General features: G+C 44.1%; 1 protein-coding gene and 1 long non-coding RNA gene across 6 annotated transcripts in view; one reads left to right on the top strand and one right to left on the bottom strand.

Annotated features, from left to right (window-relative positions):
* The window catches only part of LOC106722231, a 25,753-nt gene extending 20,435 nt beyond the window's left edge, over positions 1-5,318 (top strand). Inside the window, exons 2-3 of one of the 2 annotated variants that reach the window (XR_001358067.2) lie at positions 34-137; positions 4,441-5,318. This is a non-coding gene — a long non-coding RNA (uncharacterized LOC106722231). The remainder of the gene's footprint in view (positions 1-33; positions 138-4,440) is intronic. The other variant, XR_001358068.1, reaches the window with a different exon arrangement.
* TTC7A (tetratricopeptide repeat domain 7A) overlaps positions 1-22,194 on the bottom strand; it is a 321,743-nt gene that overhangs the window by 22,767 nt on the left and 276,782 nt on the right. For 3 of the 4 annotated variants that reach the window (XM_025203451.1, XM_014520074.2, XM_014520169.2), the window contains one exon: positions 15,332-19,939. In XM_025203451.1, coding sequence (XP_025059236.1) covers positions 19,718-19,939 — 222 coding nt within the window. In that variant the 3' untranslated portion in view covers positions 15,332-19,717. Of the gene's footprint in view, positions 1-15,331; positions 19,940-22,194 lie in introns of those variants that run through there. The other variant, XM_025203549.1, reaches the window with a different exon arrangement.

Here is a 22,194-nt window from a genome sequence, read left to right on the forward strand (position 1 = left end):
CAGCAGGAGAGACTGAAAAGTCCTCACTTGCAGGTAACTGCAGCCTGATGGCTAGAGATCTTCACTAGACAGTGACCTGGATTCAAATCCCTATTCCACATTGGACAAAGAAAGGACTTGGGTCTCCCACATTCCAGGTGAGTGCTTCGGTCACTGAACTACTGGATAAAAGAGAAAAGCCACTAACATTTTCCCCTCCTCTGTTTGTGGCATGCTTTAGAAATGCTACTGACAGGGCTTGAGTGCCTAAATGGAGGAAAGGGGTTGTGGCTATAAATCCTGAGTGGAGATCTGACTAGGACAAGCCTAAGCTAAGCACCTAACTTGTTAAAAGGGGGAAACTCTAGCCCAGTCCCTATCTGCAGCTAGCTTAGGGAGCTCCCCGCACAGCCTGCTGTCCTGTGGATCCCATTCTTGGGTTTGCCGTGTGCAAATCTGGGTGCCTCACTTGGTGGTAAATTCTACTAAGCATGTTAACAGTGAGCCTCTTCCTGTTTCTGGGGAATCTAGCATTCTTTGACAAACTTTAGTAAGCATGGTAGATCTGTCTGGCCTGCTCTCTTGGAGCATAGAGAAAAGAATTGGAGTCAGCCCCCGGGATGAGCATGAGCCTACTTTTGGTTCTGGAGGAAACAGCCAGTGTCAATTGATGTGACTCTCTGGATGACTTGTACTTTGTATGGTTGTAAGCATGGGTGTTGCTAGGATTTTGAACACGGGCGGGGTACAGATAGTGAGGTGCATCCTCGCATATAACACAACATGCATTTTTCTCCAGTTGAAAATAAACTAGAAGCTTTACTAACAGGCCAGGGACCTAGGGGTGTATTCAGTTTAAGATTGAAGCAAAAAGAAATATAACTTCATTGGAATCAATTAAAAACAGCCTGCAGGGCTGTGAAATAGGAGCTTCAATACCAGGAGCACCTAACCAACAGCAGACTTGTAGAACAAATGGCAGCTTGATTGGTGGAACATGAGCACCATTAGAGGAGAGGGTTGTTAATCCCTATGGAGTGAAGCGTTTAGAAAGGATCAGGTAGATTTTAATGGGCCATAAAGTCGAGCGACTCCCTCAGCCCTGCCTGAGTAGAAATGCTGCTGCTGCTAGGCAGTTGGTTTTCAACTTTGGGTGGGTAAGAATCCTAGGGGAGTGCAAGTGCACCAGTGAACCCCCCCCCTTGATCTGCCCCCGGTTTTAAGTCACTAGGGGATGGAAGGCAGTGAAAAAATTGGGCTTGTTAGGCTGGATGTCTGTAGAGAGTCATCCAGATTCACTCCAGTGAAAAATGCCAGTGGATTTGGGTCCTAAGGCATATTGGGTCAGACTATGCTGTCTGAGATCAGTAACCTTGAGGCTGATTTGGGACCTGAGTCTCTTCTGCCTTTCTACTTTGTGACTCATCTATGCTTGTTCAAAGTTAGCACTGACCCAAGAGACTAAGTTACCTTCATTCTGCATGGGACTGTGTGGCTAGAGCAGGTGTAAAACAGTGAAGAATCAAGCCTGCTGCTTTCCAGGGAGTTTCTCTAGATTTATATCTAATATAAACACCAGCAAAATGTGGCTTTACCAGGGGTGCCTATACATGTGCAGCAAGGCTGCTCTGACATGTCGTAATTACAATGCGTTGGAGCAGACTTGATTAATCGAGTCTGCTGGAACATGGCAATTACTGCGCTCCAGCATCACATGCATCAGTGTCCCCATGCTGAAAAATGGCAGTGGGGGCACTTTAACTAAAGTATGGTGCACTGATAAAGATTTTTATGGCCAATTTATTAACCAGCCATATCGGCCAGTAACAATCCGATTGCCAATATGCAGCCCAGTAGCTTGGAGAGCAGCATCTGGCTGGTGAGTCTGGGGGGGAGAAGGGGCATGGGGGGAACAGATGGAGGCCCCCATGGTGACGGAGGGAGTGGGGCTGTGAGGCAGAGGCAGGCGCTGCCCAGGCAGGGTGTGGGACAGAGCTACGGGCAGCTCATCTCAGGGGTGAAGGGCAGCTCCCACCACTGTGTGTACCCCAGAGAAAGCACGGGGGGCATATGCACAAATCATGGGGCAAGGGTGGGCTGTGTGCTTAGAGCCAGGGGCTGTTCCAGTGAGTGACGGCAGTGCTGGGAGGGGGCTACAGGGTGGACTACAGCCACCCCAAAATTCGCTGTAACCACCCTGTAGCACCCCCCCCCCCTCCATGCTGCCACTCACTCTGCCCCGAGTGCAGCCCCAGCCCAGCCCCCACACCGGGAAGAGGCTGGCGCAGCTCTCCTCTTCTTCCCCAGCCCCAACATCCCCTGGATGAGCTGACCATGGTTCTGTCCCAGCCCTACTCCCTCCCTCACTGTGGGGGCCTTGATCTGCTCCCTGCCCCTTTCCCCACACAGACTTACTGGCCAGATGCTGGTCTCTAAGCTGACAGGCTGTGTTACTGGCCATGTGACAGGATGCAAGCCAGGCTGCATGCATGCATGCAACATTTATCAGTGACATTATTGGCCACTTCGGCCAAAAAAAGCTGATTGCTGATAACGTCAATTTTCTTTTGATCAGTGCTGATACAATATGGACTGATGTATTGGTGCATCTCTAAACTAATGCTTGTTCAATGAGCTTTAAAGTGCCCCCATTGCCATTTTTCTGCAAGGGGATGCTGCTGCACATGAAGTTCCAGGTACTTTAATTAGTAATTAAAATGCCCCCCTCGCCCCCACCCACACACATTCCCAGACCATGTGTATAAATGCCCCAGGAGTCTGTAGGACAAACCCTTTTATAGTCTGAATAATTAAGTATCATCTATAATAACAGAGCTTTCAAAACATTGTTATTTGGATCACGTCAGCCTGAAATTAAGGGTAAATGATTAGTCTAAAGAGTGATGATTTTTTATTTATTTATTTATTTATTTTTTTTAAGGGGGTGACATAAATGACAGCACCCAGTGACCTCTGTGACTGTGGCTATAATAGGCGAGGCTGGCAAAGTATTGGAACATATTAAAAGGCCAGAACTTTAGTCATACAGGTCCTAAAGATTAATGAAGATATCTCGGTCAGCATGTCTCAGCTTTATTACTAGTTACCTGAACAGAGCAAGCAGACAAAAGAAGTGTTCCCCTACCCCCCCAGTTTTGGCAGCTGTTCCCCAAATCAGCCTGATCTATTATTTTACCTTTCTTGCCGTATCTTGTGAATTCAGCTATAAATAATACTTGTGGGGTGGGAAACACACTGGGGCGTGACAGGAAGTATTCCAAATGTTATCAATAAAGTCAGCAGAAGGCTCTGGGAAAATCAGAATGAGGAATAAATAAGTTTAAATTCTCCTAATCTCTTGGCTCTGGCGTTTCATTATACAATATGTAAAAGAAGCAGCTCATAGGAAATTGCTAATTTAGAATAGTTATGGATCAACGGACTTCAGTCATCTTTGGGCAATGTGAAAGTTTCACTTCTTGTTGGAGGTTACAACAGGTTAACCCTGCATAGCGGGAGAGATTGTTAGATTTCTCAGGGGCAATATGAAGTGTTTTCACACATGGAATGACGCAATTGAAATGTACATTTATAAAAACTCACCATTCAACGGATGTAATTTGTAAAGACAAATGAAGCCAGCTAACTTAAGTTTCAATGGATACTTCCAAGCAGAAAATATATTGTGCCTGGTATAAATGGGTCCACAGATGTAACATCAGATTATCTTGTGATAATAGTAAATGATAACATGCTCATAAGGCTTAGCAGGGTACCTTATTAGAATTCAGAAAAGAGCCTTATTCCTAGAGTGTGCCTGTCTGTTACTCCCTTTGCTTAAAACCCAACCCTTTCCCATTCTGCTGAATTCATAAAGTTCAAAAAATACAACTCTGGAAAACTTCCAGCATTCCTTATGTGTCACAGACAAATAACTTCTAATCCTTGCCATCACACCATTGGAGTTTAGGTCTTATGTTCTTCACCCAAACTAGTTCCAAGATGTCACACTTCTTTTCATGTGAATTGTATTTATGTCTTAACACGAATCTTACTTTTAAAATTTTATTTTACTTCAGAAAAGTTGAAGAATTCAGATATTGGAGTTACAAACATCCATCAGATGTTAAAGGTTCACTGCCCAAATATAAGTTTCTCATCTCTTTTGGCATTTTGACTCTGATTAGTTTTGATCATTGAAAAAAAAATCAGTACTTAGCTAGCTTGTTGATTTTAGTGTAATTATCATCATATTTGAAAATGTACATAAACAGTTTGGTTTGGTATTTTAGCCAACATTTAAATGTGGTGGGACAGTAAAGTATATTTGGGCATAGGGTGGGGAGTCTTATTCAGTAGTCCAAGGCTGCCTCTGTAGAGTTTTTTTGCATTTCCTTTTAGTTCTCTCTTCTCCCCCTCCTCCTCCTCCTCCTCCTCCTTTCTCTTTCCTTCTTCCAACAGAATGTGTGCGTGGGTTGAATCTTTTTCCACAGATACAAATTCCAGCCATGAAAGAGAAAATCTAGCATCGTCCCTGAGCATACTGCAACTTTGACTTGAGCTGGATTCTTCAATGACTTTTTAAGTCATTAAGCTCTCTCCAACTAAATGTTCAAGCAGAACTAGACTGGAAACCTCAAAGCAACTGTTTCGGACTGAATAGTAAAGGATGGCAGTGACATGCAAGGGGGACTGTGCTTAAGCAGCTCATGTAGATACAAGCAGTCTCAAGCCATGGACAGAGATGCTGTTTGAAGTGCTCCTAAGGGAACAGACATGCACGCTTGAAAAATGGCATTCTTGAAATGACTGTACACTCCAGTGGTCCTCTGGCATCCTACAGTCCTGTTTCCCCCAAGGGAAGCAGTGAGAGGAAGCAGGGAAATCAGCCAGTGAGCACATGCCTGCACTCTGCTGTTGGTGGGACCTCTGGAGGCTGAGAAGTGTGCAGAGCTTCCCGGTCTCCACCCACTGCTGGATTTGAAGTGCTTGACATACATGACTGTCCAAGGGTTGGCCACAGCAGCATGCAGCTCAGTGCAAGCCAGGGTCTTGGGAAGGCTTTGTAACCTGCACTGAGCACACATTGCCATGACTACTCTATCATTAGTATCTGAGCTTGCCAGTTGAGCTAGCTGTTCACGAGCTGCTGTCACGGGGAACTTTTTTTTTTGACCACAGTCTTTAACTGCAGTCCTGACAGACCCTTGATTGGTCATCTTACAGCCTGCAAAGCTCCAAAGTGAAAGTAAAAAGGGATATTGCTCTTAAATATCAACAGTTTCAGCATGTGCTCAGTGTAGTAGCATGACTGAAAAGGAGGCAACTGGGGCAGAAGCCCTGGGCACCAACTCTCGAGGGAGACAGGATGGTAGAAAACTATTTTATCACTAGTTGACCAGCTCTGCCCATTATGCCTCTGTAACAACTGCCATACGTTGTGGTTCATACCACTTATGTGAAGCTGTGTGCGCGTGTGCATTCTCCATCGTACAATCATGTTGCATAGCTAGGCTAGCAAATACTAAATGTGTACTTTGGGACTTTATGGGCACATCCACGTGAGTGCGCATGTGCCTCTTGCCCCACCTCAAACCCCTTTGAGGCAGGGCAACAGTCACATGAGGGAATGAAAAAACGTTCCCTGTGCTGCAAGTTTGCAGTGCGGGGAGAAAATCAGACCCCTGGATATCCAGGGGTCTAAAAAAATTGAAGCTTAAAGTGGCGCAGGGCAAGGTCCGGGACCTCTATGGAGGCTGGGTCCTCCATAGAGACACTCTGGCTGCCAGAGCATCTCCATGGTTGCTCCTCGCCCTGGTGCTGAAACATGCAGCTGGCGAGGCCATGTGTTCGGCGCCAGGGCTCCGGTGCCGGCGAGTAAGGGGTCGGGGAGGGGGGGACCCCCAAAGGCTCTATCCACTCCCCCTGCTGCAGAATCCCTCCATATCCCCTCACACCCATCCATACAGCCCACACCCATACAGCCCTCACCCCGCTCCTGCAAACCTCACATCCCCCCATCACACACCCAGCATGCCCAGCTGCCAGACAGGATGAAACCTGCTGGAAGGAGCTGTGGCTGCAGGGGCAGCTGTCCCCACATCCTCGTTAGTGAAGGAGTCAGGGGGAGCTCTAATTTCCCATGATAAGAAAACCAAAAGCAAAATCAAAGCATATAGATATTTAGAGTTTATTTTATTATGATGATAGCGACACTGATAGGCTTCCAAACTGCTTTTAAATTGTAAATATATCAATAAAACATTGTCCAACTGATATCTCTCTCTCTCATTCATATATATATACATATATATATATATGTTCTTCCACAATTAAAAAAAAAAGACCATTCTATATATATATATATATATATATATAAAAGTGGTCTTTTTTTTTAATTGTAGAAGAACATGGATTTTGGGGTATTTTAAGAAGTGAATTTGGGATTTTTTTAATCAGAGAATTTTCAGTGTTTTAATAGGGATCACCAGAATTCCTGCTAGTAAGGCAAGTAGCAGTATGCAGGCAGAGGAGCCTGCTCAGGGCAAATGAGGTGGCTCACTTCCTAGCCATTTGGGGTGAGGAGGACATGATTTGACAATTCAAACCAGGGCACCACACTGAGAACATCTAAGTCATAGCTGCCCAGATGGCAGGACGGGGGCGCAGATGGCAGCAGTGCTGCACAAAAACCAACTATGCAGCCATGGCCCACTGGCAGCTGGACCAGAGGCATAGGTGTCTCTGCTACAGTGCCCATGCCACAGCCCAGGAGGCTGTGCAGTCCCCATCCAGGTCTGGCAGGTGTGCAGCCTTAGGATTACATGTCTGGCAGGTGCACAGCAGGTCATAGCCAGGCACCAGCCCCCACTGCCAGACTGCTGCAGTGGGTAAAGGGGGCAGGGAGCTCTCTCAGGGTTGCTTCAGCAGTCCAGCTGGCACAAGGGGTAGTGTCCCCACGTATCAACTGGCTGGGCCCCAGAAGCTCCTAAGAGCTAGTAGCCCTGAGCTACTTGCCAGAGCAGCTTTTTATACTGCTGGGGACAGCACAGGTGCTGGCCCCAGCCTCTAGCTCCCCCTGGCTGAAGATCCAGGAGCCAGGCAGGGTTATTTTGCCTCAAGTGGTACAATTTGCTCCACAACAGTGTGCGTGTCTGAGCACATGCGCTGAAGCAAAAAGCCCCGGCTCAAATTTGCACTGCTTCTAATTGAGTTGCTGAAAGTGCTTGCATGTGTGGATGCACCCTACTGGACTGACTCACTTGTGAAATCATTGGTGAAAAATGTCACATGTGGGCATAAGAAGCAGCTCGCTGGAGTATAATAGAAACAACTGGAAACTTCAGCAACAATTTCCTGCTAGTGAAATCCATTGAACTGTGTTTATAGGGTTTGACAGTTGTGCAGTATAGGAGAGCAGGAAAATATTTGGGTGACTCAAAAACGTTTGACAAAATGAGCTCTAGCATTAGCCAGAAATAAGAGCAAAAGTTGAGAGAGATTTTTTTTTATTTTTTATGTTATTTTATTAATAATTTATTTGACCAAAAGGCAGTATCAATTGGAACTCAGGCTACTTGTGGCTTAGCTTAGTAAATGGCTCTGACTGGAAAGATAAAGATAATTTGAAGCCTCAAATTTTTGTTTCAAATTCATGTTTTCAAAAATTACCAAAGCATAACTTGCAAAAAGAGTTAAAACAAGCAAACAAAGCAATTTAGAAATGAAATGTATTTCTTCTCAGCCAAAATCCTTTCTTCAGCCTAACTCAAGCAACTCTTGGTTGGTTTGTTTTTTGTCAAGAATGTTAAGCTTTCAGAGAAGCCAAAAGCATCTTGTTTTGGTGTCTTTGTTTTGATCTTTCAGTTCACTGGCCAAATTGAAAAATTAATTATTTGTGCAGCCCTAAACAAAACCAAGTGGCAGAAAAGCAGATTGCAAAATAAATGAACACACACATCTTTAATTTTTGATACCCAAATCTCTTTATACCAGTGGTTTGCAACTTTTTTTTTTTTTTTTTAGACTCAAGGTGTCCCTCAGAAAATCCCAGCTCTTAGCTTTCACTCATTTCTTCACTATGAAAAAGTAATAAAGCACTTGTTCTGTTGCAAAGGACTCGGGGGGGGAGAGAAACGCAGCGGGAATGTTTTTGACACTGGATTCCTATTGGAAATCTCTGGATTTATCTTGTGAGCGTTTGCATACACAACAATGCTAATATTTGAGTGACATCCTAGCTGAGAAACACTGCTTTATATGTTGCCACTTGCACGTGTCTAAACCAAGAAAATTTTCATAAGTGGCTTGACAATTCTACCACTACAAATGTCTACAGTCGATGCCCTAGTTACCGACTTTTTGATGTAGCACGTTTGCCCAAATGTAACCAAATGAGTGGGAAAGCAAAAATGTGTTTCTTTCTATGTGGTACAGCCCTAATGGGAGGTGATGTGATGTGCTACTAACAGAACAAAAGAAAGTTGTCTGGTGTAATGATGAAAAGCCAATGGCACTTTATCGTACATCAGCAGATGCATGACGAATAGATCCAAGGAGGTGATCCTTCCCCTCTATCGGGCGCTGGTCAGACCGCAGTTGGAGTACTGCGTGCAATTCTGGGCGCCGCACTTCAAGAGGGATGCGGATAACCTGGAGAGGGTCCAGAGAAGGGCCACTCATATGGTTAAGGGCCTGCAGACCAAGCCCTATGAGGAAAGACTATTGAAACTGGACCTTTTCAGCCTCCGCAAGAGAAGCTTGAGAGGTGACCTTGTGGCTGCCTATAAGTTCATCACGGGGGCACAGAAGGGAATTGGTGAGTATTTATTCACTAAGGTGCCCCTGGGGGTTACAAGAAATAATGGCCACAAGCTAGCAGAGAGCAGATTTAGACTGGACATTAGGAAGAACTTCTTCCCAGTTCGAGTGCCCAAGGTCTGGAACGGGCTCCCAAGGGAGGTGGTGCTCTCCCCTACCCTGGGGGTCTTCAAGAGGAGGTTGGATATGCATCTAGCTGGGGTCATCTGAACCAGCCCTCTTTCCTGCCTATGCAGGGGGTCGGACTCGATGATCTATTGAGGTCCCTTCCGACCCTAACATCTATGAATCTATGATGGTGCAAGGCTTTGCCTTGTGACCTGAGAAAGGATCCTCATTTCTTACTTCTCCATTTCTATTTGCAGACCCTACTTAGGGCTTGTCCTAAGAGATCCTGGCCAAGTCTCTGAATCCTTATTTTACCTTCTCATCCTACTGTTACAGAAAAGGTAGCAGGGAAGAGCAGCACCACTGTACTGGGAAAAAGAGCACTTGCTTTTTGAATTTAGTTGGTTCCTCTTTGGAAACCCAAGAGAAGAATCTGAGACAATATGCTGTCAACCTAGAACAAGAGGATTTGCAGCCTTGGATACTCTTGCAAGGCAACAGTTCATTAGCTAATTGCCTCTGCTAGACAATGCCTTTTACACTGCTCGCAAAATCACCTTTAACCTACTCTGACCAGACTGTCATTAAACCCTGGAACTCATATTTTCCTGAAATGCTACCCGTTATTGTGAATTTGGAGAGGGGGTGTGTTTGTCTCTCGCATGACAACTGAGTACAAGAATGACTCTCTGGGAGAGAGAGTGTGAAAGATCACAAAGAGTTGAGAGCCAGGAGTTTGCAGGGGCCTGGCTTATATTTGCCTGGGCTCTCCTGTAAATTATTTCTAATCTGTTATCACTCTTGGGATAGGTGTATCAGTTGCAGGACTAAACTTTTGTTGTAAGAAACCCTCCAATAAAGGAAATGACTTTTTTATTTTATACCTGAGTGATCCAAGTTCAGCTCCTTTAGGACAGGCTGTAGGACACACAATTGGCAACTCTATTCCAGACTGTTCACTGAAGCACAATATCCCATGACTATTAAATTGGCAGAATACAAATGATCTTGCTCATTTGTCACCATTTATGGTATTTTTAAGTGGGGCCACATTCAAATTTGTGTACTTAAATCTCTTTAAACTAACCCATGTTGCACTCATTTAGACTATGTAGTCACCTGTACAGTTTCCTCAGTGAAATACAGTAATCCATTTTTTTTATACGTTCTCTGGCAAGACTTGCTTTACTCCACAGAAGCATATAAGTATAGTCCATATTCAGCAAAGCTTGTAGGGTTGCTGGGACCTGGCAGATTCATCACAAAAGAATCCCTTTGAATTTGTGATGCTTTACAAACAAGGCTCTTTGGGTAGATGTGATACCTATCTTTCATTAGACCAACTACATAAGCTTTACAGGTGCTGCAGGAGAGAGTACAGCAATGGAAAGACAAGTTGCTTAGAGAACGGTAAGTTCAGTGAAAGGCTGAGGTGACCCCTCTTGTGCACAGCCAGAAAAAGCTAGCTCTGTGCCCAATTCCAGCAAGTCAAATTTATAAAAACACTTGCTTTGAATGCTAATAGTGCACTTGGGTTCTCACTGGAATCCAGCTGAAATCGCTTTCTGTTCAATTAGGGCTTCATGACCTCAGGGAGGGAGGGAGCCACTCTATCCTGATTTGACTCTGGGTTACTGGATAGCTGGTAGGATGGGGACAGCACAAGCGCTAACAAGATGAAAATTCATTTGCAAGGGGGAGTGATTTTGACCTAAGTATACTGAGAGTTTTCATCCCTTGAGTCGGCCTGATTTTGTTTGGAAAACTACTTGGAAGGGAAGACCTTGAAATTCCCTATACACCTACATGTAGACAGCAAGCCTCTGTGCATGAGGTAGAGAGGAAGTGGGAATGATCCTTTCCTTTACAGAATACACATGGGGGGGAGGGTGGGGAGAACAACACACTTCTGCTGTGGAAGTACAAAAGTCAGCAACCACAGAGCCTCATTCTAGGCCAGTTGCACTATACATACTACCACTAAAGGTTTTGCCTGCAATTGTGACTGCCCTATTTGCTCCCATTCTGATATGAAAAAGGGCTAGTTTTTAAACAGCAACTTCATCCTTATGGATAGGCTTCAGCTTATATAGGAGAAGCCTCTGGAGACTTGAGAGAAGACCTGTGAACTTATATGGAACCAGAAGTACAACTGTAGTGGAAACCAGTGGCCAATATCCATCAAACCTACAACTATAATTTGTAGGAAAATAACAATGGCATTTGTATAGTTAAGAATCCCAGCATCCCTTTCTTCTATTAACAGCAGCATTTCAATCTCAATAAAGCCAAACACCAAAGGCCACATTATTCCTTCTCTTGTTTCAGTTCTCAATGGAAGTATTTGTTTCTGTTCTACTTGTAGGCTTAACTACAGCTTTTCCCATGAACTGCTGTGCATATGCCAAAATGCCTTTTGCAACTGGTAACTCACTGGGTGCATTAGGTTCCAATTAATATAAAAATACTGGCTTCATAATGCTTGAAATATTTTGTGGAGTGAACACATTAAAAGAATTTAAAGCAGCAGGAAATGACTGTGTACAAGGAACTCTTCCCCCCTGCTTTCCCCCGGATAATTAATTCATCTGGTGAAAGCATCTTGTAATTTAACATTCTTTTTTCATATTAAAGACAAAAAAAGAGATCCAATTCCCCTACGTTAACAGTCCATTCAGACTGCACCATGAAGCACCTGCAAGGAAATGTCAAAATTGAGGATGATGTAACCTTAACTCAGCCCCTTGTGCATGTGAATTAATTTGGATATAGTCTTAATTGCATCGCATATCAAGTTGCCAACAACAGGTCTCTTGGACAGTTTTTCCAACAATTTATGTTACTAGGTCTAAGAGCAGGGAAAGGGAAAGGCATTTAGGTCAGAAAAGCAGCAGGAGATAGAGAAATAGGCCCTATTGGTAGCCAAAATATTTGGGAGCCTGCCCTGGCTTGATACAGCCATTCAAACGATGAGCTAGATTAGATTCACTGAGCTTTGCTGCTTGCATACCCTTTACAAAGTCTTGTCCCCAAGATGAGTGCTTAGCAAATTAAGAAGAAAAAAATCTCCTCTTCATATGCTCAGCACACAAATGCCAAATGTTGGTATAATTCAGGTCAGTCAACAGCCTCTGGGTCTTTTCTGTGAGGACTTTTTTGTAAGGGCTTTTTCTAGGATAAACCGCAACTATCAGAAGTCAGTCAGTTGGGCAAAAAAAAAAAGGGGAAAAAATTGATCTCCCTCCTCCCCACCTTTGCCCCCGCTAAACAATGACCAAACCTTTTCTTCACAAGGACTTGCTGAAAATAGGACTTTCTAAATGAAATCATTTTACACCCCAAAGCACAGCTTTCAATGATGCACCTGCTCTGATATGCAGTTAGTGAACTTAAGTAAACACCCTACAGGATTGTTCTCCATTTGGATTTATTAGTTGTTATCAAGGAAAGATAATTAGCTGTGCTGAAGTGCTGTGATAATCAGTAGTATGAACTTGTTACCAACAGAAACAGATTGGGATTTTTGTACAGTGCAGGAATGTGACAGCCCTGGCTATGTACCTCTCTGTTTTCTACACAAATGAGTGCGTGGCTGTGTAGAAAACAGAGCCACATGCATCCTTAGCATGTGAGGATCCTGACATCCACATGATCCTTAGCATCCTGAGCATGCATGCCCCTCACTAGCTAAGGATGCATGTGAGGGGCATGGGACACATGCATCCTTAGCTAGTATAAATTGTCAGAGCTCTGGTAACTTCAGTGATTTGCTTCAGTGGCAGATATGCCTTTTTAGTTTTGTGGTGCTTCTGTATAGATTGTCTCAGAAGAGGCAACTTGGTAAAGAAATGCATGACTACATTTTTTTTAACAGTATAAAATTTATCTAACTGCTGGGCAAGTGAAATAGCAAATACTTTTAGTTTTGCTGTTCAATGTTATACGTGCTCTCTCTTTTGTATGGTGTCAGATATCAACTTTCAAATCTATAAGCCACTGCCTGGTATTATTATTCAATGTGCAGATTCCGTCTACTCTATCTGGGCATTTGTAAAGATTGCAGCTTTTGATTAAGTGCTGTGTTTGAACACCACATTTACACAGGGGGTCGTTCAAGATGTTAATCTTGTGAAGTGTTGTTTTGAAGCTTCTGTATCCAGATCTCAGTCTGTTCAGCTTAATCCATGCTTGTCTGTCAAGGTCAAGTCCAATGGGGGTCTCGTTTGGTGTTGGTATAAAACACTGTAGGAATAGGTCTGACCTATCCCAGGGGTTGGCCCACTCCACTGCTGCCCATAGGTCATCTCTTCCACTAGCTTATTGGCACTGACCAAGCTACATTACTTACATCTGACATAGAAAATGGATTTAAAATGAGGTAGAAAACAGGCATAGTCTTTATCAACCTTACAGCTGCCTATGACACTGTATAGCACCAATGCCTCAAATACAAACTGTACTTTATGATACCTGACCACAAGCTATGCGCTTGACCATGAACACAATCTCCAGCAGATCATTTAAACTCACTACTAGCCAAGGAGAGAAAAAGCAGAGTACGAACTCTGAAGAATGGAGTTCCACAAGGGTCAGGGATAGCACCAGTACTTCTCAACATACATAGACCTCAGACTTCCCATACACAACATCTAAGCAATATTATATCATAACAAATTGTATCATTTTACTCTGTGGTCATCCTGGTTACTCAGAGTAAAAACAAAACAAAAAATTGGGGTCGGGGAGGAATAATGTTGCAATTTACCTTACGTCAGAGGTGGGCAAAATATGGCCGGCAGGCCACATCCGGCCTGCCAGGCTATTCTATCTGGCCCACAGGGCCCCTAAAAAAAAATAAGAAAAATTGTTATCTGTCCGTGGCTGCCTGTCTGAGATGTCAGCAATGGCAGGAACCAGGAGGAGCCCTCAGCAGGACCTAGCAGCCACAGCAGCAAGTCCTGCCCAGCCCTGCCTCACCCCTAGCCCCCTCCACCCCACCCCTAACTGGAAGCCTCTGGCTAGCAGAGGCTTTTGGCCTGGCGACCATGGATGCTGTTCCCTTGCCCTCCCCCTCCATCCGAGAGTGTAAATTCAGCTAAGAAGGGAGTGCGGGGGGGAAGGTGTCCCAGCCATGCAGCTAGGAATTGTGTTGCTAGAATGGCAGGCAGGTGGGGAGGAGCAGCGGCGATGGGCAGGAAGGTGGGGAAATGGTGGGGGGGAGGGGGAAGTGGCAGCAAGCGGGTGGGTGGGAGTGCAACTACAGCTGGGTGGGAGCATGGGACCCACACCAGTGCCTGAGGGCTAGGCTGGAAGGAGTGCAGAGCCTGGGCTGTGAGTGCCCCAAGGCCTCGCTGCCTGCTACTGCCACTGGTGGCAAGGGCTCTGGGGTGTGTGTTTGTGGGGGTGGGGTCCAACACGCGCCCCACCACACATATGTACCCACACTCCCTTTGCACCACCATACACATGCACCCACAACCCAGCCACCCTCCCCCCACATACTCAGCATCCCACAAACCCCATACCTATCCATCCTCTGCCACACCCCACATATACACATACCCACCCCCCACACCCTCCCACAATATACAAGAGTAAGACTTCATTTTAAGCTATTATACAATCACCTCTATGTACATTACACAAACAGATGTAAATCAGGACAAAAATATTTTTTGAAATTAAATTAACGCGTTTGTAGAAGATGTTTGATTTTTCAAATATAAATTGTTTTTTTCTGGTTCCAAGATGGCAAGTCCTCTTGCCAAAAGGAGCACTTCCAGGGGCAAGGGGAGGGACTTCTGGTGGCAAAGTTCAGGGGGTGGGACTTCTGGTCCCACGATGGCAACCGGGGGCATGTCTACCCATGCGGCCCTCAACAGCTTGCCAAAACTCATTAAGTGGTCCTCCAGCCAGAATAATTGCCTGCCCCTGCCTTAAGTCAATTAAATTCTAATTATTGCAGAAGTTGATATAACAGGAAAATTCTAAAATGTCCCATTCTCTGGCCCCAGACGTTGACTTGCCTTAATCGCACCCATTCCTTCCATATACAGAAAAGAAATAAAAGGATATAGGTATTCATATTTCCAAAGAACAGAGGTAACATGTTAGCTTAGAAAGATTTGAAGTAGAGCTCATGACACTGCTATAGACAGAAGTTTCATTTTAAAAATACCTACTGCCTTCTGTCACTGACCTCTCTTAAACATATGGTCCATCTCTTTTGAAAGACAATCTTGGATTCTAAATTTTCAGCCATTATGGATAGGATCTTGAGGCAAACATGGCACCTACAACACCATTCACATCACTGGGAGTTGAAGATCATTGGCACCTTTCAGGAAGTCCTTAACAACCCCCTAGGATTGGACCCAAATTCATTGTGTGTACAGTTTTAGTTCACAGATTAATTAGTATATGCATGATTGCATCTACTACTGCACTGAAAGGGGTATTTTAGGCACATCATGCCCAGTAATGTTAATGGCAGTTACTCAGGTTCACTTCAACAATAGCAAAGGCATTTTGCTATGATCCGTGCTGGCAGTTGAGTTACATTCCTTAACATACACAACATACTTCCTGGACTGGGATTATGTGACTGGTTGACATATGTAAAACTATGAAATGCTTTGTATATCTCAAAGCCTGCCCTCTAGGAGAATTCTAATGTTCCTAGAGAGAAAGTTTGAATTTACTGAAGGCAACGACTGATTTTTGTTTTAATATCCTATAAACAAGCGAAACCCAAAGAAGTGCAAATAAACATTAGTTAAATATATGCAAAATTGTGCTTTTCATGTCACATTAGGCAAGCTGATCTCCTTTCACCAGCACATGAACAGGTGGAGAGATGCCACCTTACAATGGTTCTCAGACTATTTCAGTTTGCATACCACTTTGTTTGCCATGCGGCTGTGTGTGCTTGTGATTCCAAGTTACAGATAAAAAAGAAAGGCGCCTGTAATCTCACCAACAACCAAAGAGATTGCCATTCTTCCATTTTTATTTCCCCTTCTTTTCTGTTCCTACTCCTTCCTCTCGCATACTCTGTAGAAGAGAGGTGCACAGCTCAATCTCTGTGGTGAGTCACCTGAATGGATCTCCACTGATGTAAGCCCTCAGCATCTCTAAATCAGAAACTGGACTGCACATGTGAAGATTAACAAGTCCATGTGCAGTGAGGACACAGGACTCGCTGCTTTGTGCTTCAAATCCCTTTTCATTTAATAAAATGTTTTAATCCAAAACTATGGCAGACCCGTGAGCTGGAGCAGATCCACTGCTGCTCTGTAACTTGGCTGCTTACCCCATTGCCATTGCTGCCACTGTCTTAGAGTTGTCACTAATGGAATTAAGACAAAGATATCTACAGTAGTATCTGCTATAAGCCATTTCCCTCTATACCTGTGTTACTGGGGCAATATCTTAAGAGCTGAAAGGACAAGCAAACGATGAAGCAGCACAGACATTCTTTTTCCAGGCTTATCCAAGGGGCTGCTCCTATTTAAGGGAATGGGAATTAATCCTGAGCTGATGGAAAGCAGCAATTGCTGCGTAGCATAGCATAGAAATCAATGCTAATGCTGATTTATGCTGATTTACTGCAGAGGAGGCCCTGAAAGCAGAATTCAGTCTGTAGGGTTTTTTTTCTTTTTTGAGATTTACAATAAGCTGATCTGTGACTTGCTGGAGCCAGCTCTGCCTGATCCGAACACAAGAGTCTGCCACAAGAGGCAGACACTGTGGCTGTGTGAAGACCAGAATGGTAATCCCTGTGTCCAAGATCTGAACTGGATCCATGTCTGAGATGCTGACAAGGCCTGGAAGCTCTGAGGCTGGGTCTGAAAAACCAGAGCTTTGGCAGCGCTCACCTGGACCAGAACTCCAGCCACAGTCACAGGATCTCTTCCAGCTGGATTCTTCACCTAAGAGGACGCAGCAGTGAGATGGTCCCCAAAATGAGTGGGCTGTCCTGTGTGACTTCACCAGCTCAGGGCATTGCAAGGACCAGAAGAGTAGAGACCGAATGACGAGGGCAGATAATATCAACATCTCTCTGCACACAATGGGCTGCTGCATTGCTGCCCTGCGCTAGAACCAGCAGTCCAAGATGAAGCCGGTTGTGGTTCCCCTCTGGGACAGCAAGCTGGCTTGTGTGTTCCAGGGCTTCTTCACATGGTGCTCCTGCACGATCGTCAACATTAGCCAGTGCATGGCCATGTATGACAAAAACCTGCATGTGGCCAAGTTCTTGGCGCTCATCAGCCAGCTCATTCAAGCTCCTGCAAAAGTGGTTCTCCTGTCCATGCTGTCCATTTTCAGGGAACACTGACAAGTTGGTCAGATCTCAGAAGCAGGCTCAAAGCAGGAAGTAGAGCCTGAGGAAGTGCGTGAAGATGAAGCAGATGTGGCCTTGTCTAACAAGAAGGTGAGTGGTGTCTGTCTTGCACCCTCATAACTGCCACAGCAGAAGGGTTTGCTTTGTGGCTCTGTCAGATTCCAATGAATCTGCTAAATACCATGTCATCAACAATCTCAGACATGCACAATTCTGGAGAGAACATCTAATTTATGACAAGGACATGAGGAGGAGGAGAAGTCTGAGGTAACCAGATAACTCCCCACAGACAAAGCAACAGTCTCCACCTTCACAACCAAGCTGCTGAGCAGGCAGGCTTTAGAACGTTCTTTTATATAAAAATGGACTAATTTTGCTTCACACTCCCAAAATTCACTTACCTAATTCTAGCACTATTCCTTTCACTTCTCCCTCTACAGTGGTGTCACTGAAACAGGCAAGGTAGCTGGGAAATGCAATGTATCCTTGGAAACCAGCCTATAGCCTCAGCAGTCTTGTGTAAGAGGCATCTATGTCTCTTGTGTCCTTACAATGACTCTGCAGGCTGGAAACCCAGTCCTTGAACACGCTGGCTTCAGTGGAGTCGATGGGAATCTGAACTGTCACATCAACCTGACTGAAAATCTGCATAGGAGACTAATAAACTGATGATTAAGACAACCAGTGAAACATCTGTCTCTGCTCTTTGGTACTGGAGTTTTGGAGGGAACTATGGGAGAGGAAAGGGGAGGAAAGTTTATGGAGCAAGTTCCTGTTGTGCCTCCGCACAGGTCCTGGAAGTGGTGTGAAGGGGACAAAGCAGAACTGATGTTTCAAGTAATCTCTGAATTTCTAAATAATTTTAAACAAGTCCGATGGCAAGTCTGCTCCCATATCTGGAGGGTCTTTACAAATAAATCTGGCATGTTTCTCACATGTAGGTAGTATTTCTGGAGTAACCTAGTCAGATGACAGCAGATGGTAGAGCTAAAATGGTAAGAGTATCTTAGTGCAAAACCAATGAGGGAGAGTTGGAAACAAGAGGCCAGGTGGTAAAGTGCGTGCAAGACAAGAGAGGTTGTTTGTGAGGAAAGATGACCTACGGTTCACCTTTGCACTCCCTGGATCCTTGTCCTGCCCTGCACAAGGATTGTTTTTTTGTGTCATGTTACAACAAACTCAAGGCTGCTTGAACTTCCTGCAATGGCCACCTGGAGCTGAAGATCAGCTTAGCCACTTCTCTGCTAACAGGAGAACGATTGGCATAAATTAGCTCGAGCATCATTTGTGTAGCTGAATGAGCCAATCAGAATTAGGGCTGGCCTATAATAGTGCCATGGCAAAGAGGGGTCCCACTGCCTTGAAGGATTGGGCTTGGTGTCAATGGCCGATCCAAAAATTACATGGCCGATCCAAAAATTACAGTGGAAGGAAAGATAAGAGATCACACATTGCTTCCAGCAGTTAAAACTGCTTGCCATCTAATGCAGACCCTTTTTTATACACGATAAAGATGACTATGAAAAAGCTTTGTCAGGGACAGCAATAATGGAAAGCCCAGTATAAATATATTATATTGCTTGAAACCTAGAATATACCATTCATCAACAGTGGAATAAATAAGCCCTAAGAGTGAAGCTCAGGCTGTTAACACTAGTAAGCCTGATGAAATCCCTTGCAATAAATATAAGAAATAAATAGAAAAAAAAGTTTTTAATACTGGTCCAAATTTGAACCGATTCGATCTTTGGCTTTTTTATGCCTGTGGCTCACCAGCAGACCACAGCAGCCCTTAGCAAAGTGTCTTTCAAATTAAATCAGTCTGGGAAAAAACTATTGTTAATATAGCATGTGTCTGCAGCTTGGAGTAGCAGGAAGAAAATCAGAACTAGCAGGCCTTTTAAGATACTTTTTTACAAAACTATTTGATTTTTGACATATCCCCTTTTTATTACAGTGACTCTGTACACATATAGGGAGCCAAATTTGGCCCCTGAATAAGTCGGGTGCATTTTCACAATTTCAATAAACTTGCTCACCCCAGGTCTGAATTTAGCTCCTGTTATTCCTTTTCTAATGTAGCCTCTCTCAAATGAGGTTGAAAGGTACAAGAAATTCCTTTCAAATACAAGTGCTTTTCATAGCTACACCCTAGCAGCTTCTATCCTACTGTTAGTCATCTCATGCCCAAACCAACCTCTGCTGAAATCAACAGGAGTCTTTCAACTGATTAAGCTGGGATTGGATCAAGCACCTATGAAAATGGCATTGTTTTCTTTCCTCCTTGCTACTTGTGTTTCAACTTCTTTTTTTCAGCTGAGTACATACTTGCGAGACTTGTTCTAGGAATTTTTTTTTGCCCCTCTCCAAATTACAACTGCACTTCTGTGTCTAGCCAACAGTTTCTTCTGCATGTGTTTCTTCGTATCTGCTTACTGAATGACTGTGAGGTTGGAGGGAAGATCTTCACAGTTCCCTGGGTATAACAGTGAATGGGACAACAGGACTGCTGGATTCCAGGTCGAGGGCTGTTAGGAAGCATTCAACAGCGGCTTCATTGTTTCCTTGAGTTTGCAATACTTCCCCCAGGCGGTTCCAGGCTTTGTGACTGGTGTTCTCTATCTGGACGGCATCTTTCAAAATCTTTTGAGCCAGGTTATTCCTTCCAAGCCTGCTCAGTACTGGGCCCTGGAAAGAAACAACAATGGAGCATGAGTGGATAGCCATATTATCATTGCCAATTAACAGTGTGTGCTCTACAATTATCACACAATGGAGGAATCCACAGAATGCTCTCCTCCTCTTCCCCCAAGATGCTCAGTATTGCAGTATTCCTTAGCCTGTGAGAGGCTCTACAACACAGAATGATTCATGAAGAAAAGAGGTTTCCCATATCCAAGTTACGTTTGGTTTTGGGGTTTTTTTTTTAGTAGGGACTGAATTCAAGAAATGTTGAGAAGAGTTAATTCCACAGGGATGTGTTTCAAAGATCATATACAGCAAACAGCAATTTCAAGCACCTCCCATCCTCCTTTATCACTTCTTTGTATTACATTCCCTTTGCGAGTCACTACCCCAATCTGGATCTCAAAGAGCTAGGGGCAGCATAGAAGAGGGTCACTGCTCCAAAAGCCCTATATCAATTTAAGAAGACACATAAGCAGGTGCAGGGATGTGGAAGGAACAGGAGCAGGAGGAGAAAGGAAACAATAATAAGAATGTGTTCGTATAGGCCTGTCACAGTCTCACAAGGCAGCCTCCTATTAATTATACAGCAGTCAACTGATATCCAGCTCCAGAAAGCCACCTGGGGTTTACGTTCCACAACATGGAACAACAGTCGTTCAGTGACTCAACCAAAAGGTGCAGCTGGAATCAAGAGGCCTGGCTCAGCTTCTTGTCCCCATTTCACCTGGAACCAGCTACTGGAAGAGGCAACCAACCCTTTTTTTATCTTGCCTGACAGGCGCCGATTGGCTTCTGCCTGCTCCCAGCCGCTCTAGCTGCTAGAAGACCAATTCCCATTCCTTCTGCCAGCAACAGCTGATGTTGGATGGACTCTCTATGGAGCTCTTGGAGGCCTAAATTTACCATTTTTATTCTTCCAACAGACATCTTGTTTGAGGCAGCTTCACCAACATGCCTTCAACTGGTGGCCTCACACAACCACTATGCTCTCTCCCACCAGGTCAAATAAATATTTAATGCCCCAAATTTGGAGAAGTCCTACTTTTGGAATCAGATTTGCAAAGACTGAGTTGATGTTTCACTGTTATCTGTTATTAACTTCATGTGCTCTTTCCAACAACATTCCCATAACTTAGTTCTATAAGCTAGTTGGCAGCTCTTCACATTAGAACAGGTAAGATGTGGCAACCCAGCTAACAGCATTCAGTTTTGCACAGATGTGTATAGCGAACAGCATGATACACTGCTCACTCATGGTGAACATATGTTGCTCAATGCAGAACTCATCTTTATAAGAATGCACACATCTCTTTAAATGGGCTTGTAAAAATACATGGAGATAGAGAGGTGTCAACATTGTTGAGGATTACGTGACACCAATTGTCCTTTTGCATGATTGTTTGTGTGGATTTGACAAAAAGCTTTGCTGGGCCTTATTGTATACAGCTGAAATGTAAGATGCGTGCAATATCTTAAAACCCTCATGATCACAACCTGAAATATTTGTCTAATAAGAGATGGTTAAAATAGATAGCTTCTTGGTCTTGAAGAACTGTTTACTTTACCCAGCTGCTGGGAGATTTAGGATGCATCACTGCAGCTAAGCCCTATAGAGCAGCAGTAGCACTATTGATAAATACAGAAACCCATTATTGTATCAGAGGAAGGAATGAAGACACAACATGCTTTTAAGCAAACATAGCTATTGTCACCAAACCTTTTATCTTATTTTTTTAAACAGGCACATTATTTTGATCTGAAAAATCCATTTATGATAATTGCATATAAATCCCAAACTTTCAAAAACTAAAATGCTTTCTCTTTCTAATCTACTTCCCTGTTAGGAAAACAGCTACCAAAAGTAATGAAAAGGCAATGGGCCAAACTTTGCTCTTCATGTGCTCAAAGCCTCTCTCTCAAATGCTGAGTGAGTAGGCATACACAAAGGCAGATTTTGGTCCAGCGTGGGCAGCTGATAGGAAAAAGAATCTAGCATAATAAACTTGTAACTTCTGCATATATCATTCAGATCCTTTCAGACCCATTTTAGGATAGGAAACCTGAGGCTGGGACTTGCCCAAAGTAATGATGACTTGTCCAAAGTAACAAAGCAAGTCTTTCTAGCCTGCCCTTGTAGATTGTTTTTTGTTTTGTTTTGTGGGTGTGAGCGCCAATATAGATTCATAGATTCATAGATGTTAGGGTCAGAAGGGACCTCAATAGATCATCGAGTCCGACCCCCTGCATAAGCAGGA

Source organism: Alligator sinensis, unplaced genomic scaffold (assembly GCF_000455745.1).
Source record: "Alligator sinensis unplaced genomic scaffold, ASM45574v1 scaffold131_1, whole genome shotgun sequence".
Classification (NCBI taxonomy): domain Eukaryota; kingdom Metazoa; phylum Chordata; order Crocodylia; family Alligatoridae; genus Alligator; species Alligator sinensis.